Here is an 18,199-nt window from a genome sequence, read left to right on the forward strand (position 1 = left end):
CTCGATGCGTGACTAGATACCTCCTTGATAATTAGAAACGAGATAAGAAGTTTTTTTGAAGGAAGAAATACCTTTTCCAGCAGGTAGCCGATGACGAGAAAGCCTTTCCCTCCCAGCATCTGCTCCTGCATCGCTACTGAGCTCTTGAGCAATTCGACCAGGAACGCCAGAAGAGTGGAGCTAAAAGACAAGTTGTTTACTCATGAAGGTCAAATGAAAGTCATTGCCACGACACTTGTGTGTGTTAACAATCCGGGGAGTGTTTTTATCAAGTGTTTACATTGCTACAGCGCCATTGTAACCAATATTATTTTCCACTGTCACAGCTTTCTTTTTTTGTTCAAGGTAAATCCTGCTGCTGTTCCTAATCGGCTTTCCTTCTCACTCCGCCTGCCACGTCCAGTCAAGTGTAGCAATCACAAGTACACAATCACTCCTGCGCAGGCTTATCCATCGATGCGCGTCTGCACAACACACGAACCCTTATTATTCAATGTCACCTTTTGAGCCATGTAGGGTTGTCCAGCTTAACACAGTGGGCTGTTTCCACGTCTCTGCAGGGGCGGAATATCAAACCCTCACCTGCTGTCATTTATCTTGGACTCAGACCAGCATTAAACTAGCATCGCAAGTGACTGCTAAGGCTTGTGCTTATTAATACTGACCTTGCTAATTTATCCTTTTCCAAAAGGAATCTAAAGTCCTAGTAAATAGTTTTAGTTTGACCTAAGTCTGATAAGTTTAGACCATGGGTTTAAAACTTAACTACACTAGGAGACAAAATCCTCTAATGTATATTCACCAACCTGTTCACAACAAACAGATATTTAAACATCTATGGGGGATTTTCCTCTCTATTAAACAATCGGGCTAATTAAGTTTCCTTCAAAATCTTATTTTTATTTGTGTGTTATTAGGTCATTTTTGACATCAATGTTTATTTGCTAATATTTATCACTTGCATAGCTATAGTCACCATATCAACATGAACATTATTCTACCTTGATCTGAGCCAACCATTCGGCGGGTCACATAAATGACTTGGCAGCCCTTATAAAATAGATGAGATTAGATAGACTTTATTAATCCCTCTGGAGATATCCTTGGGGAAATTAGATTTTCAGTTCACAGCAGACGATAGAAGGTACAAAAAGTTTAATTAAAGCAAGAAAAAAGTGCAAATGAAAAGAGCAGAGTGCAAAGAGATAACAAAGTGCAAATATATAAAGTGCATAGATCAAGGACAAAAACACAAAGATATTAGAAGGATACAAAGATTAATATTGAATTCATCATCCCTTCACTCTCACCCTAAACTCAGAGTGATAAAGTCCCTGAGTCTATTAGTGTTTGCATCAGGAGCATTCGTGCACTCCATCTGCTTCTCTGTTCACTGATGACAGTGTTCAGAGGATGACTGTCATCATCCATGATGGACAGTAGTTTGTTCAATGATCTCCTCTCAGCAACTGTCACCAGTGAGTCCAGCTTCATGCCAACCACAGAGCCAGTCCTCCTGAACCATACTTGAACCTCCCCAGCCCTGAGTTTGACACATGTGGATGTCATTTCTATAAATGTTGTTCAAAATACTGTTAGTTTCACTTGTATGATTACCAAAATAAATTATTTTCTATATATAAGGTTTTAGTCTCAATGCAGAAGGATGACAAGTTTGATTCCATCTTAAGGTAACTCCTTAATGTGTGATCTATGGTGGACCTAGTTTGATCTTTCTGTCTCTTTGTGTACTCTGCCCCCCCCCCCTCACCCTTGAAAAAAGGAGATATATTGTAGTCGATATTTCTTAATTATCCGTATTTGTGAGTGTGTGTGTCAACGGTTGCCTATCGCCCCAACTAGCTAGGATAAACTCCTGCCCCCCACGACCTGAGAAGGGATTACAAAGAAATCCAAGAAAATGGAAGAATGGAACTGGACAAGCAAGGAAAAACTTCAGGAGCAAACAACAGTCAGATTGGATTTAATATGAGTCACATTGAAGACGTAAGAAAAATATCTGATCTTAAGACCAAAATCTAACTGAAATCGCTTTTCAAGAGTAAAATAATGTTCCATAAGGGTAGGTTTAAGATATATTGTTATTTTATTAAAAGTAAACTAATTTGTTAATTTGAGCATCTCTTAAATATACCTCTATTGTACTCATCAGTATGTGTTTGTACAAAACTTTATTGTCCTTGAAATATTTACATTAGAAAATGTCCTTAAGCCCCACCCACTGACAACACAGTTTTTCCTAAAATTAAATATTTTATTTTATTAAAAAAAAGTAAAAACTTTAAAACATTTTCATCATTAGGGACTCACTGAATTTTGGAAAAAACATTTGACACATGTGAGTGAGTCAGGAAAGTTAGGTTTTCACATTAGTTGCCTATTAAGAAATGTATTTTTACCACATTGGCAGAATTGTTTAACTATTTACGAGGTATTCAGGTCTTATTATCTGTACTGTAAAAAGGCAAACACTGACATTTAAATTAAGTGTAAATTAAATACATTTAAGTTAAATTTCAGTCTATGCATCATTAAGAAAGCAATGTAGAGATCCTTGTTTAAATGGAGGAGCAAATATGTTTGAACTGGAGCGAGAACAGATGAGAGTTGAGGAGATTATAAAGTAAGTTTGAAGCCTTGATGCCTGATTTCTTGTTGCCCGATTTCTTCACTGTGGACTTTTTTGAAGATTACAATATATCTATGCTGGGGTTTGTAGAAAATATCCATTCATCTTCTGCAGATCAGCTGATGTAGAGTTGTGGGGGCAGCAATCTGAGTTAAGAGATCCCGACTTTCCTCTCCAAAGAAACGTCTTCAGGGACTCCTGGGGGAGTTCCGAGGGGTCCCTTGGCAAATAGAAAACAAAGTCTCTCCAACCTGTCCTGGGTCTACCCTGAAGTCTCTTCTTGTTTGGACATGCCCTGGAATGCCTCCCAAGTAAGGAGTCCAGGTGTCACCCTTAAAAGGTGACCCCTTACCTGGAGCGAAACCTTAAGAATAATAAATAAAACTAAGGGATCATTTTGGCCAGTTAAGCAGATTCAGACAAGAGGATTGAGAAGTGAATCGGGGAATTCAAAGCTTGAATGCCTTTTGCAATCTTTTTTTCTTAATCATCCTGGACTCACCACACAGTCGTGTCCACCTGGCTGTCATTCATCTGATGGTAGTCCAGCTGAGCAAAGAGCGGAAACATCACTTGGATCCCACCGACCGAGTGAATAGCACTGTGGATGGAGTGAGTCACAGTCGCCTTCACGTCCTGGGATGAAAAGAGGTTTTAAAAAAAAACATTCGTATACAGATGTGAGAAGAAGATGAACCTGTAGCATGAGTGCGTGAGGAGAGTGCACGAAGATGGAGGCGTTCTCTTTCGGAGAAGAATCCAGACATAGCTGAGCGTCGGTGGCTTTGGCGTTGTAGGTGAAGGCGATGGAACTGGCCAGTTTGGCGTCGTACAGCACCTGCTTGTGATGCTCTGCCAGGTGGATGTCGCTCTCAGACTTGAACTTGAAGGTGCTCTGAGGACAGACCAACAAGAAAGAGTTCGCTGATTCAACCATAACACTTCATGAAGACGAACATTTCCTCGCGCATAGCAGAAATATATTTGTGTAAAACTGCTCTCTAGGCATCACTTGTCATCTTTTCGTTCACCTCTTTTGTTCTGCCATCAACATTACGGGCTGCAGATTAATTGCTCTCTGCCACAACAGTCTTGACTCAATTATAACTAAGTGCAGGTTCTGTCAGAACAATGACTTTGAACAAGCTGTTTCTTGAAATCAAAAAGCTCAACGAGAGGAGCACAGCACAGAGAGCAAACACTTTCACTTTCATTAAAGGGAGATTTTGACAGCGTACTTTTAAATTGCTGAGTTCACAGGAATTCAAATAGAGTTCCAAGTAAGGTGGGAGGAACTTGACTTTTACATTGTCCACCTTAGACAGGAAACAAAAGTTGTTTATTTGAAATACGAACATTCAAAAGCTCGCCTCTGTAATCTTTTCCTTTTAGAGTCATTGGCAAAAATGTATGTCCATTTTAACATAGCGACTTGAATTTAGGTTCATCTTCCTCCAAAAAGACACAGTTAAAAACTGTACAGTACCCCCTGCTGTCCATCTTGTATTGAAGAATTGTTCCGGAAAAAAAGTTTTTTTTGTTCCAAGTTTTATATTATCGAATGTACATCAAAACATGTTTTCATCAAATAAAAATGGCATTTTTCCATTTTCTTTTTTTACAAAAACTCCCTTTTCTCCATCAAAAGAAAAGAAAACAAACACACACACAGTCAAAAACAAACCCACTACACCCCTAAATACAATTCTGTGAGATAAAATTTTGTTTTTAATTAAAATATAATCAAATGAGGAACAATAAGAACGTTTTAAGCCCAAACGCATTCAGAACATAAATAAGTTAATAATAAGATAAGTATACATGGTCATGAAACAAGCGACATACATTCAGATTGATATAGAGATATTGTTGCCACCTTTCTCCAAAAACAATACAATTTAAATAACTCTATGTTTTAAGTTTGTTTGTAGCGGAAGTTATCAGTCAGCCTGCCTGACATCTTTACTCATTGAAACACATTGCAAGTGTTTTCTTTTTAGACGGAGATGAATACGAAGAAAACTGAGCTCCAGTTATAATCCAACGTCAAGTGAACATACATTTTTGTCTATAACTCTAAAAAGGAACAGATTACTCTAAAAAATAATCCCAACTCTTAGTCGACATGAGGGTAAGTAGAAAATGACTAAAGTTTGAACCGTTTGAACCTAAGACGGAAGCAAAATAGCTGATGAAGGAGATGAGGATCAAATATGTTTTGTTTTCAGGTCTATAGTCCATAAAACGTTCCACTGAAGACGCTGGACAATCTTTCGACAGAGAGGGAAGCCCCGCCACTCATCCACTCCGCGCCGCATTCATTAAACATAACCGTCAGCCGATCGATATCAGACTGCTCTTAATTAACTAAATCAATTATCCCGCGACTGATGGGCTGAATTAATCCTTTTCCATGCAGCGTGACTGGAAAAACAATCGATGGGATTCCTCAGATAAGGATTGTTAATGAAAGGGTTTTAAGTTCATCCCATTGCCATTTGTGGTCAGGGAGTCGGAGGCGATCATTATTTAAACTCCTCTAAATCATTCTTCTGGTTCTTACAGGGTTGAATGTGTTTTTTTTGCATCTCCACTACAAATGGTATCAAAAGAAGGATCACCAGGTTCCTTTGATTCATGTGGTCGGCAGTTTAATCCCCCATTTTCATGCTGATAGAGAGAAATATAAAAAGCTTTCACTGCTATCTGCATCTCTGTAGACATCTTTGTGATATTCTCTCGTTGAAGGACTATTACAGTCGCCTGTTACATCCTGAAAAACACTCAATGCTGTTTATATTCAGCCTGAGAGATGTTAATGCATTGACATGAAAAATAGAACATAAGTGGGTTCCTGGAAATAGGAGCTTTAAAGATGTGAAATAAAGTGACATTTTTTTATTCATTCATAATTAAATATATGCTTTTAATACTATATAATGAAAAATTATCTGGCTATTGCAAAGATTCTGTTTCAGATGACTGCAATGGCAGGAGCCAAGGTCTCAAGCAAGAAAGTTTACTTAAAATTTGATATGATTTAATTGCTCTTTGATGTAGTAACATAAGATCTGTTAAGATTGACTTCCTGATGCATCATACTATAGTTAGCGAAAATGATATTACTACTACTAAATGCTATACTTGCTAGCAAAGCTAGCTAGTCAAAAACAGTGTAGTCACTTTGAGGTGAGATTAAAGTTACATAGTTGAAAACATCAAAATTATTAGTAGGTCATTGTGAGCATTATTGGTTTGGAAAGGTAATTAAAAAAGGCTATTCAGGTCTTAAAATAATGGACAATAATAATGTGCCAGTCAATATATCACACAGAAATGTCTTGGACCACAGCAAGGGTTTTTAGGGGTCTATTGGTTCATCTTATTGTTTGTTTCTGTAAAGTCCCTCCTTGCAGTGTAGTTTACAAACTAATTTGCGCTAGAGCATGAACGTTTTTTTGAATAAAACCTTTGTACATAAACATTTCCCTTACAGTAGATTCTTTCTCGTATGTCCTTAATTCATATGGATTTTTGCTGATGTTTCAGGCCCCCTTGCTGTGATTGGTCAAAGCCATCACGGAAGAGGTAAAACAATAGGCCACGAAAACTGCTTCTCATTTGCAAGATGACCACAGCACGGTTGTTTAAATCCAAAAACAAAGTAAAAGAAAATGTTTTAAATAATTGTACCAGACAATGGACACCTACCTACATTTGTTGCTCTTTAAGAAGGTCTGGTTTGAAAGATGTTAAAAAGGTAGGGACTACAATTATATTTCCAGACGTTTTGTCTGTGAATAACACAGAGAGGGTTATTTGGGAGTGTGTGGCTTATTGGAAAACATTAAATTTTAGCATTTAGCCTGTGATCGTCACACTTTTTCTGTAACTAACTAACCCTGGCCCCCCATCAGAGAAGAGGAAAGTTATGGGGCCCTCACAGGAAAACATGAGCGACAAGTGTACATACAATCACATCAGACAAATTTTTCATCCCATGTCTTGTTCTATAAAGGACTTTTTGTTAAAAAACAAAGTCAGTTTTGCAGAATCTTCTAATGTGAGAATTATGAAGAACAGATGCATGTGTATTATTAAACATTTATTCTGTGGTAGGAAACTCAGAAGTGAACAGAATGGTCTCAGATGAAACCTCTCAAGTGGTTCGGCTTTACACAAAGTGCACAGATAAGAGTGAAAATGGATGTATATAACTGGAGTTTCCTGTGGGAGGGACTGAGAAAGAACAAAGGTTAGAAGCTCATCACGACGGCTCAGTGGAACAGAGTTATAATTGAGGTGGGACGTTGTTTTCTGGCCTCAGGATGAGCAGAACATCTGAGGGTTCAATCGTTAGGAAACACATTCCTCACTGCTGGTTGTGTAATATGAGATTTTTTTTTAAGAGAACCCTACGCTTGATGTTAATAACTTCTCATCTCTCTGTCAGGATGCATATTCAAAGAAGGTTTCCCACTCATCTGCTTCAAGTCAGCAGGCATCTCATTTCCCAGTCTCTCTTACACACTTCATAACAGTCTCATGGACCAGAGTGACAAGAGATAATAAGCTCCAGTAGCCAGGACTTTTGCGTGAACCCAACTGCCGTGTGGAAATAATGAACTTGAGGAACAAACTCCGCAGCGTCACGGCATCTTTCCACTGAGAATTTAGAAGAAGAGAAATATGACTCTCGGTTTTACTGTCGTCCTGCTCAGCAAAGGGATGCTGTGGCTCAAAGAGTTGAAACATAAACTCTCTGTCAAGAAGAAGAAAAGAAGGTAACTATAGAAATTATAAGCGCAGATATCTACACACTGAACAAATTGGTCTACATGCAGCCATATTTCATATTTCAGACAGTTAAGTAACACTTGTGGTGGAACCATATTTTTATGATTCAACTAGTCACTTCGCTGTACCAGTGTGACTCGCATTCAAGGTGTTTCCCCTGATTCTGAACAAATTTGAAGTAGAGAATTTTTTATTTGTTTAGTTTTACCAATTATTCCAATTAACTGTCAATTCATGTGCATGTTTATTTCTCTGGCTTGCCTTGCATCGTTTCCTGACTTTCCCCTACATGCCATTGTTTCGCTAAACTATTTTTGCCATCTTTTGGATGATTTTTCTGTACGACATCTTTAGTTTTTTGCATTAATCCATTCATTCATATTCGTAAGCTGTTTTTCCTTAGCAGGGCTGTGTGGAGGGGAGAAAGGCAGGGCCTTTGGACAACCTGGACATGGTCGCTAGTCAGTCTTAGACCACACTACTCTTCATACACACACTCACACCTATAGACAAATAAGGGTTCTCAATAAACCTCGGTTGGTTTTTGGACCGTGGGAGGAAACAGGAGTGCTTGGAGCATCAAACTCCACATAGAAAGACTAATCACTACGCCTCCCCTTTTGTTTTCTTCTGAACATTAGAACATTTTTTTTATTGACTTTCACCTGACGTGCATCAATTCTTCCTCAAAATAAATTAAAAAATATCTAGATGAAAATAATATTTGAAAAAAGGACACAAAATAAATTAAAAAAAAAAAATGTAATTATTTTGTTTTTTAAAGTCATGCCTTGTATTTTTCTAATTTATTTTCTATTTTTTTTTATCCATTCTCTCTTTAGGCATGATGACATGTGAGTGACATCTTGCATGATTTATTGTTTATTTCCAGAATCAGTTATTCACAGAAGTGTTTCAGTTCATCTTGCATCAGAGAGCAACTCTTCATGAAGCTATTTGAAAATGAGTTTTTTTTTTCTGACTCGAAGCGAGGTCTAAGCATGAGGATGAGATTGGGAACCCGAGGCAGCAACAACATGCACAGAAGTTCGGTGCATTCTCCGAGCACCAACAAGTGTGACGGACATCAAACACGGATCAAAGAACCCTGAGCGAGAACATAAATCATGGAGAAACCTCTGACATGTTTTCTTGTCTTGTGTGCGAGCTGCGAGTCTTTATGCTCTGATCGCTTCAATCAGAACTGGCTGGGCCCAGAAGCAGGCGAGAGTGGCCGATGGACGGCCACCTTTGCTGCCTCACCTGTCTGGGCTGCCAGAACTAACTTCACAACTCATCAACTTCAGGATATTAGGAAACCACAAGCATATGCTGCTTGAATTCCCATGAAAACCTCAAATGTAATATATGAGTCCCTTGTAAACTTTCTTGAACAATGCTTTGTTCTGTCACTAAAATACACCAGGAAGCACTTTGTTTTCAGATTTTATACCAATCGTTGGAATCATTTGAATCTAAATGATTTAAGGATGAATTAATCACTCTTGAATTAGGTTATACATTTTTACCATCCATCCACCCACCTATCTATCCATCCATCCATATATCTCCCATTAAAATGTGCATTTTTTCACATTTTCTTCAGGAGCAACTATTAAAGTCACATATTTTGCTCATTGTAGGGTATTTTTAAATTGTTATTAAATCCAATTAGAGCAGTCACTTACACTAGCAGTAGAAATATATTGGATTTTTTTTTTAGCTTAGTTTTCACACCCCTTGTTCTGGTCAACGGCTGATGGTTCAATGTTTCAGAGATCAAGAGGCGAAAAAAAGAAAGTGCTTAAATTGGTAAATGAGTTTTCATTAAAAAGGTGATATTTCATACCAGTCATAGGTTGATGAAGCCTCATAATACAGCAATCAACTGTAGTGATGGTCTGATGAAGCTTCGTGACGCAGTGTCATGTTGTTTAGAGGTCAGTAGGTGACGCCATCAGTTTAAAAATAATGTGATGTTTCATTAGAAAAGTTGTTCTAAACAAAGGAAAATAGTATGGAGACCGCCATCTAGTGGACTCTGAAAATAATGACACTGCTTCAGAAAGCTTCATCTGACCATCACTAATCATCAGCATCAACTGTATCATGATACAGCATCAACTGCTTTATAATCCATGGCTTTGATCTACTCCTTGTAACCTGGTATAATTTTAAAACGTAGTTGCCTTTCAAAATGTATCATAATATATCATGATACAGATGATAATGTATCGTGGGGCCTCGTTGACCAATCAATACGTGATACAATGTCCTAATTTTCAGTGGCCAATAGAGTACCACCTACTCAGCCCTAGAATTTACAAATCTGTATAACAAAACTATATCAGCAGTTTTATAAAAGCCCCATCACTGCTTTATATACAATTTTGCAAAAAATGTCCTCCCCAGGAGCGCCTTCCAGATCAAGCGAGATAGATTCCGTCATAGAAAATGTATAGAACGAATGAATCTTACACTAAATTATTGTTTCTAAATGAACACAAACAGGTGTGTAACCAACCGTACACTCAAGCCACATTCAAGCCTCGACCCCTGTGCCCCGACAGACCTGCAGCATTGTGTATTACCCCATCAATCCTCCCAGGACGGGAGATTTATGGTGGCGTTTATCTGCGAGAAAAATCACCACTCCCAGGATGGAGATCTGAGGCAAATGGATGTTAGCGGGGCAGCATTGGCCATCGATTTCTCCAAAGATTGATGGGTGATAGAGGCTCTACATGTAATCTAATTTAGTCACCCTTTAAGTACATACCTTATAGCCCGGCCCCAGCTGATGAATTGCAAATATCTGCGCGGGATTAAGGGCTTCACTGAACACGTACACGGCTCCTAGCTGTCCGCAGAACACTCTGTTAGCATCGGCTGTCTCAGAGGAGCCCAGGAAGCACTTATCATAGCTCTGGAAGAAGAACACATGGAGGGAAAAGCATGGATTGTTAGAAACAGGGACAATATATATTTATACACAACTTAACATATCGGTTAAGGGAGTTCAGGGTTTTAAACTATGTAATATAGTGCTTAATATCATCTATTGAAAATATTAAAAATTAAATATAAATATAAATCTCTAAGGAGTGTGTTTTAAATTACCAATGACTTGAAAAAATTCTTAAAAAAGATTAGATTTTATCACATAGTCTGACTTTCTATGTTTATTTCTTGTTTGTTTCAAAATGTAATGCTAACCAATCCCTCCAATACAACATACCTAATTAATAATAATAATCAATGTGTAGTGTCTAGAGTCAGATTAAAAACATTGAGTTAAACTCACACAGTTTCAGCGATTAGTTTGTTGAGAGGGAGTTGAAAAACCAGTTTGGAGTGTTGAGTTTAGCAGTGTTGGCCGCATTATTTAGGCAACAATAATAATTTGGAAAAAAAGGAACTGTGAGACGATGAGAATAGTCCAGGCGTGAAAGTTCATCGTAAATATGTCAAATTAATTATAAATAAATCAACTCTTATGATTAATTTAATGTTTATAATGACAAAAATGCCAGTCCCCTTTTTTGTCTATTGTCCATTTAAACTGTTATTTCACTGACAGAAACTCAAAGTAACATTGAATAAGTGTCAGCTATTCAACGTCTTTTAACAAATCTACCTCTATGAGGTCTTAACAAAGCCAGTACAAGTGCAGTAATTAAAAGGTTAACTAAAGAAACGGAGGTGACTGAGCGAAGGTCTTTGATGCACTGTTGCACAAGTCTGATGAGAGCCTCATCTCTAAGATCGGAACACTGCAGCACTCTATTAGATCGCACTCATAGCTCTATTAAAGGTCGACGAAACACAAAAGTAATGTCTCCAGATGAGCTCATTCTCTGCTAAGAGCCTGTCAGTGTCTAAGAGAATATAAAGTTTCAATCAGATGGAAATGTTCTAACCTGTTGTGTCACAGCAGATTTGTTAAAATCATATTAAACTAACTCATTAATGTAATTTCCTTTAAAAAAAATGCTTTAACTGAACAATCACTTGGATGAATCACCATTGTACAAGTGCTATGAAAGCTTTTATTTAATGGCCTTCAACCCCTGAAGAGTTCATTTTAATGCACTTTCTCACAGTGTGTTCATAATATTACTTGTGTAGAGAAACCCTGTGAACTGTCAAAAGAGTTCCTTGAGAGAATCCATCCATTTATTATGACATATTTTAATTACTTAGACAGTAAATTGGTTTTCTAAGTTGTTCTTTGAAACCCACATGTTTATGGAGTGGATGTGCATCATTTAATTTTCCTTGGAAAAAATGCAAAGCTTTTCAATATAACTCTTCTTATCTGTTCTGTGTTTCTCTTCCCGGGAATGACTTTGAGCGGATTTTATTTGATCATCTATCTTCAACTTATTTTCTCTAGTGTTTTTCTCCATCCAATTTTCTTTCTTTTTTTTTTAATACATGTTACTATATGAGATGGATTCACTTCCTGAGAATTTGTTGGTTTCAACCCATAGACACATCTCAACTTGTGTGTGATTCCTACTCTTTATGTGAGGTTTAAGTGTCCTATAATGAAGCGAAAGCAGACGCGAGGGGATGAGGCGCCTCTTACATCATTGGTGTTGACGTGCCAAGCCATGTCCCCGTAGGACACCAGTTGTCCGTTGACGTAGCAGCGGATCTCGCTGTTCCTCCAGCGGCTGTAGATGTGCACGATGCTGATCATGTACCACTGACGGAAGGGAAAGGACAAGTCGCGCGTTAATTCCACTGATTCATGTGAGTTGCACCTGCGCAGACTTCAGGTTGAAGGCCGGTTATCTAATGTTCTGGACCGTGCGCTGGAAGATGGTGAATAATAGATCACAGCAAAGGCCAAGAGAAAACAAGGCGGCTTTTTTTTTCTCGCTCTCTCTCTCTCCTCGCTGATGAATTAAACACTGGCTGTAACTATATAGAGATGAAACATGAGCGCAACTAAAGAGACATCATGTTAGGGTGTCATAACTAATTAAGTGAACAAATGGATTTATATTTAAATGTCATTAAAATGTCAACTTAAGAGAGTCTTGGGAAAATGACTGATCAGGGAGCTTGTGGAGTTCATTTAAAAACATAATGATTACATGTTAACATCTTTTGACTGAGCACCAAAAGTGGAAAAAGATAATAATAAATACATCATTAAACAATTTTATGCATGTGGCATTAAATAGTTACATGCATAATGTGGTGTTAAATGTGGCCTTAATTAATTAGGATGCTAATAATAAACAAAAAGGATAAAATGAAACAACTATATTTACAATTAAGTGTCATTAAAATGTGGTTACTAAAGTGTAATTTAATACTTTTAATTCAAATTAATTTGAAGGAAACATGAAACATGCCCATGGTCTGAGGAACAAAAGTAACCATGTAATATACATAAATACATCATTAAATATTTAGGTGCATGTGTAATTAAATAGTTGAATAAAGAATGTGTTATTTAATCATTTAAATGCAAATTCCTTTTGTAAGGAAACACATTTATTTATTTCATGATCCCAGGAACAAGAGCAACCCATAAATAATATGTTACTTGTGCCATTAGTTAGTTAATAAATAGATGTTGCATCAACACATTCAAATGCAAATGAATTAACTGAAATAAATACGGTTTATTTTTTATATATATGTGCATTATTTATTTCATGGTCCTGCACTGCAGCGCATGATGAAAGCAGGGGGCGGGGCTAAAGTAAAACTATTCTATTTGATCAGACTGGAATTTCAACCTTGTCTTCTGCCATCGTTGATGAGCTTATATGCTGCTGATAAATTTTACTTAATAAAATTAATTATATTTATACACACACACACACAATGCAGCTCTGAACCTCGAAAGCTGGAAAGTCCAACATCGTTTAGAAGAAAGGCCAATAAAAAATAGTGAAATATTATTCAAAAACATCAATACAAAGAACATTAAAATATAGATTGGCACTACAATAAACATGTATATTTGTGACTCATTAACTGTTTTTTAATGCCAAGGCGAGCTGGCAGTTTCCCGGGAACCCAGTCATGTCCTGCTGGACAACACATTAATAAACTCCAGCTTGTGGGCAAAAGCAACAGCAGGTACATTAAAGAAGAAAATCTGTTTCCTCAATGATATTTTGGCAAGAAAAATAATTCTCCCCCTGGAGTGTGTTTGTCTTGTAATGAGTTTGTCAGCAGCTACATATATATATATATATATATATATATATATATATATATATATATATATATATATATATTTATATATGGACCCTGACTCATCCCACTTGAACTTTTATATATTGTTACAATTTCAACCTTTCTATATGAAACATGTCTTTATAAATCATACTTTTTCTGTAGCTTACCAAATTAAATTGTATTGGGTTAATACATTCTTGCAGTGATGGTCTGATGAAGCTTCATGATGCAGTATCATTAATTTCAGAGTCCACTAGATGGCGGTCTTCACGATTATTCTTTGTTTTGAACAACTGTTCTAATGAAAAATCATTTTTAAAACTGATGGCACCACCTACTGACCTCTAAAAAAAATTTCACTGCTTCATGAAGCTTCATCAGACCATCACTATATTCCTGCAATAAACAGGAAGAAGCTTCTTCTACAAAATAAAAGCTTACCTTTCTGGACTGAAAGTCATACTTGACACAATGCTGGAAACCTTTTCCCTTCGACTTCAGTGACGTCACGATGAGGCAGTTCCCGACAAAGTGCGCCGAGTATCCGATACCTTTGCTTGTGCGAAAACTGTAGACAAAATATAGACACGATAATATCTGGACAATAAAAAAAAAAAAATTCAAGCTTTAACTGAAGTGTAGAGCGAATTGATTCTTGGTACATTTCTTGTGAGAAGATAATGAGGTTGTTGTGAGAATTAAGATGTTTCCCCTGCTGAGGCGGAACAGGAGCAATTCCTGATGTGAGACGAACATCCTGAAGCGAGACAACAACTACAAAGGAAAAGATGTTCATGTTTGCTCAGATTAAGTCAAATCTTTTTGGAGTTTAATCCTTGACTGCGATCGTGCTCCACACTTGTACAGAGCTCAGAAATGCTGCAACAGCTTTTTTTTTTTTTAAAGCTGAGCCAAAAATAAGGCTCCACAATCTTTAGTGCCATCGCCCACATTTAACACCTCATGCCTCCTACTTTATCTAAAAACAAACAAACCTCTGTGAGGAAGGACTCGGAGAGTGTGAGGGTGTGTGTGGGGATAGATATCGAGCCACACATCGAGCTTCTGCAGTGGCAGCGAAGTCGCTCTTGAGACGACGAGTCAGTCGGAACCAAGCCGCCTCAGTCCACCTCTGAGCTGACAACACTTATCTACAGCACCTGCTGCTCCATGATAACCATGGAAGAACATTGCCCAGTCAGTTTCACAGACTCAAATATGATGCCACTCTTACGCGAGCGTGGGTTTCAAAATAATAACATATTTGTACCATCATCAACGGTTGTTAATGTGCTGTCTACAGTAAGTGAACATCCAGAGGAATTGTTTTTTAGAACTTTTTCAAGGCTAATTAACTTTTCTTTAGCTGCAAATAAAACCCTTTTTATATATAACATTTGATTTTTGACATAATTATTTAAAAGGTTAGACTTTTTGTCAGTATTGGCTCCTTAATAAAAAATAATATGTGAATAGTTTCTTGGATTCATATACGAATGATAAACCAAATTAATTAAGCGTTTGTATTCATATTATGAATAAAAAAAAACTCAAAAATATGCCACATATTTTACACAGTAAAGTAAATGTTTAGAAATACTGTATCAATAACGCTTTTCACAACTTTTTTTTTCCTCGCTTTTACAACCCACTAATATATACATGTCTGCAAGTGAGGCGGAACTGCTATTGACCAATGAGTGTGTGTTGATGAGTGTGGGTCATCTGATGTACGACTTTGACCAGAAACTGTCGGTTTAAATAAAGTTTTTAGAGTAAAACAAGTTTTTTCAAACATAATTGATTAAATAATCAGGGTTTAAAATGTCTTATAATAAATGCTGAGTTATACTACAAGAACCAAAGTGAAAATATTTTGACTTGCGGAGCAAGATTTTGACAATTTTTTAAAGGGCTGTGCGATATAATGGTAACAAGGACGGTAACTACAACCCTAATTAATTTCAAAGGTGCACTGTCAATTTTTTGGAGAAAATTAAAGTATTTTTATTGCACATTATAGTCTGAAAGAATACACTTAATTGAGTTACGTGATTAATCTGTTATGTTGGCAAACATTTGAGTACAGATTTTATGAGAGTCTACTGGTTATATGCCGCTTTGTCAGCGATCCTACATCTATATGTAACTAGCTACACGACAGTTATAAGCTTCAGTTACACGTGTAGAAAAAAAGGTTCAGACTAATCTGGTTTTAAAAAGCTTGAGTCAATAATTAATCTCTGAATGTTATCTCAATGTTTGAAAGAACATCTACTCAACTTTGAATCAACCATTTAAATGTATTTCAATGAAAAATATTTTCTCAGAATTAAACAGAAATGGAGGAGGAGAACCTTCTGCTTCTGTATTTCATCCTTCTTAGAGTTCTTTATCTCCATTGTAATGTTTAATTCGCTCCATTAATTAAAAAAGTGTGTTGTACAACAAGGTCAAGTGTTAATGTGGGCGATCATGGAAGGTCACATGGTCGTACAGAGAATAATGCCTGGTCGATATTCTCCTCCTGTGAGCCAACATGATATCGGAGGTTTTCGTACCTGCATGGGCGAGTGAGTATTGATCACTTTGATGGAAATATATGGGAGTTCAGCACTCACCAGTACAGATATGGTTTGTCCTTGTCAACGTTGATGCTGTTCAATGGATCCATCCTGAACCATGTGTTGAATGTGAACCCGCTCTGGTAAGGCCACCGGGCGATGGGAGGTAAAGCGATGGCCTGCAGGATCAGAACATTTGTCAACGCGAGGTCGTTGCTTGATAGATTTCCGATCAAAGTCATGATCAGGGCTGCAGTTATGCACCTTAGATTTTACTCACACAAGCATTTTAAAGAAGAAAACCACTGACTTTGGTCAAGAATCTCATTGCTATCTCTGCTCTACAATCTACTACTATCATAAACTAGTGAATGTGTATCAATAAATCTCAACCTCCGTTCATGAAACATCAACCTACCACTAAATACAAGTGGAATATCCTTCAAAACCTTCACAGATCCATATGGAACTTCATCGCATTAAGAAAATGCTATTAAAATATCTGGTTGGTATTTAAAGCTGTTTGTGTCCATCCATTTTAGTGTTAACACACAGGTTGTACATTACTTTCAGAATTGATGTGCTTTTCATGTAATTCCAAAGTTTAAAAACACAATTTTCACAATGTATTTCGAATAACTAGATTTTTGTTGACCAAAGTCACCACCCATTTAAGCATTTGAAAAATCCTTAGTTAAAGTTAGCTCAGTAGAACAGCAGGTGGCAGTAGCGTTTTCAACCAGGAATGCAATTGGAGAATACTTTTTGTGTCAATTTCTTTCTATGTGCAAGAATTATTATTATTGTAAGATTTAAAGCCCACACATTTTGAAACAAAGAAAAACTTAGTATTTCACTGATGTGAGCAGATGACTCTAAGTGGGAAAGACGTTTGCGGAAATTAAAAAGCGAGCTCGGGCATAATCACGTAACAGCTATCATTTAGGTAACAGAAAATTGCAGTGTGGGAGTACACTTTGCTAGACGGGAGACAAACACACAAGGAAGTTCTTGAATGTCTCATTTGCATTTGAGGGAAAATGTGAATGAATAAACATTCTTACACTAGAATTGAAAAATAAGTTGATGAAATGGTTTTCAGCTGGTGATTAAATTTTAAAGCAGCTTCAGATTTACTTGAACAAAATAAAAAAACAATAAAGCATCTAAGTGTTTTTATTAATTTAATTTATACAACACTTTATTAGAATATACCAACAGTGATGTGGCATTTTTGTTTTTAAATTACTCTTTACTCTTTAAATTCTCTCAAGCTCAATCTGCTCAATGCTACTAAATGAAATATATTAATTAATAAAATCAATTGATTGTTTTTTTAATTATATAACTATGAGGTAATTATACATCACATATCTATATATCATAGTTAGCTATAATACTAAAAAAAATGTTAGATCTAAATTGTCACCTGCTAGCATCAAGTTACATAAGTTGTTGTTTATGATCATTGATGTTGAGAGACAAACTAAATGATATTGAGTGAAAAGAGGAGGAGAAGGTATAGAGAAGATAAGGTCAGTAGTTGCAGGGAGGAAGGCTGGAGGAAGAGTGAAGGTGATGGTGGAGAGGTGGTAACAACAGTTGAAATGGACAGAGATCAAGGCAGGTGATGAAAAGAGTGAAGGCAGGGTGAAGCGGCTGGAGACTTCAGAGAAGCAGCAGAAGTGAAAAGAAAACATTTGTAGGACAGTCCTGGTCATTGATGTGAGGTTCAGAGCAGAAGGGGTCATAGTTGAAAACGAAGTATGAGTCGCAGAATACATGTTTTCAAGAACCAATTGGTATCATCTGGTGTTAAAAAGCCAATGTGGAAGTTCAAAAAGCTGTTGTCCATTATTTATCCTGCACAGCCGAAAAAACTAAAAAAAAGAACATGTTTTACAGCACTTAAAAAAACACATTTACAACCTAGTTAAAAAAAATCACTATCACCACATATTCATCATCATCCAATCATAAT

General features: G+C 36.9%; 1 protein-coding gene across 1 annotated transcript in view; it reads right to left on the bottom strand.

Moving 5' to 3' along the window:
• Positions 1 to 18,199, bottom strand: part of nbeab (neurobeachin b) — a 259,858-nt gene that overhangs the window by 166,245 nt on the left and 75,414 nt on the right. The window contains exons 5-11 of the mRNA XM_087795938.1: positions 16,276 to 16,397; positions 14,096 to 14,222; positions 12,039 to 12,158; positions 10,227 to 10,373; positions 3,348 to 3,545; positions 3,153 to 3,286; positions 72 to 180 (exon numbers count right to left, since the gene is read on the bottom strand). Coding sequence (XP_087652064.1) covers positions 72 to 180; positions 3,153 to 3,286; positions 3,348 to 3,545; positions 10,227 to 10,373; positions 12,039 to 12,158; positions 14,096 to 14,222; positions 16,276 to 16,397 — 957 coding nt within the window. The remainder of the gene's footprint in view (positions 1 to 71; positions 181 to 3,152; positions 3,287 to 3,347; positions 3,546 to 10,226; positions 10,374 to 12,038; positions 12,159 to 14,095; positions 14,223 to 16,275; positions 16,398 to 18,199) is intronic.

Source organism: Callionymus lyra, chromosome 7 (assembly GCF_982586985.1).
Source record: "Callionymus lyra chromosome 7, fCalLyr1.hap1.1, whole genome shotgun sequence".
NCBI lineage: Eukaryota > Metazoa > Chordata > Actinopteri > Syngnathiformes > Callionymidae > Callionymus > Callionymus lyra.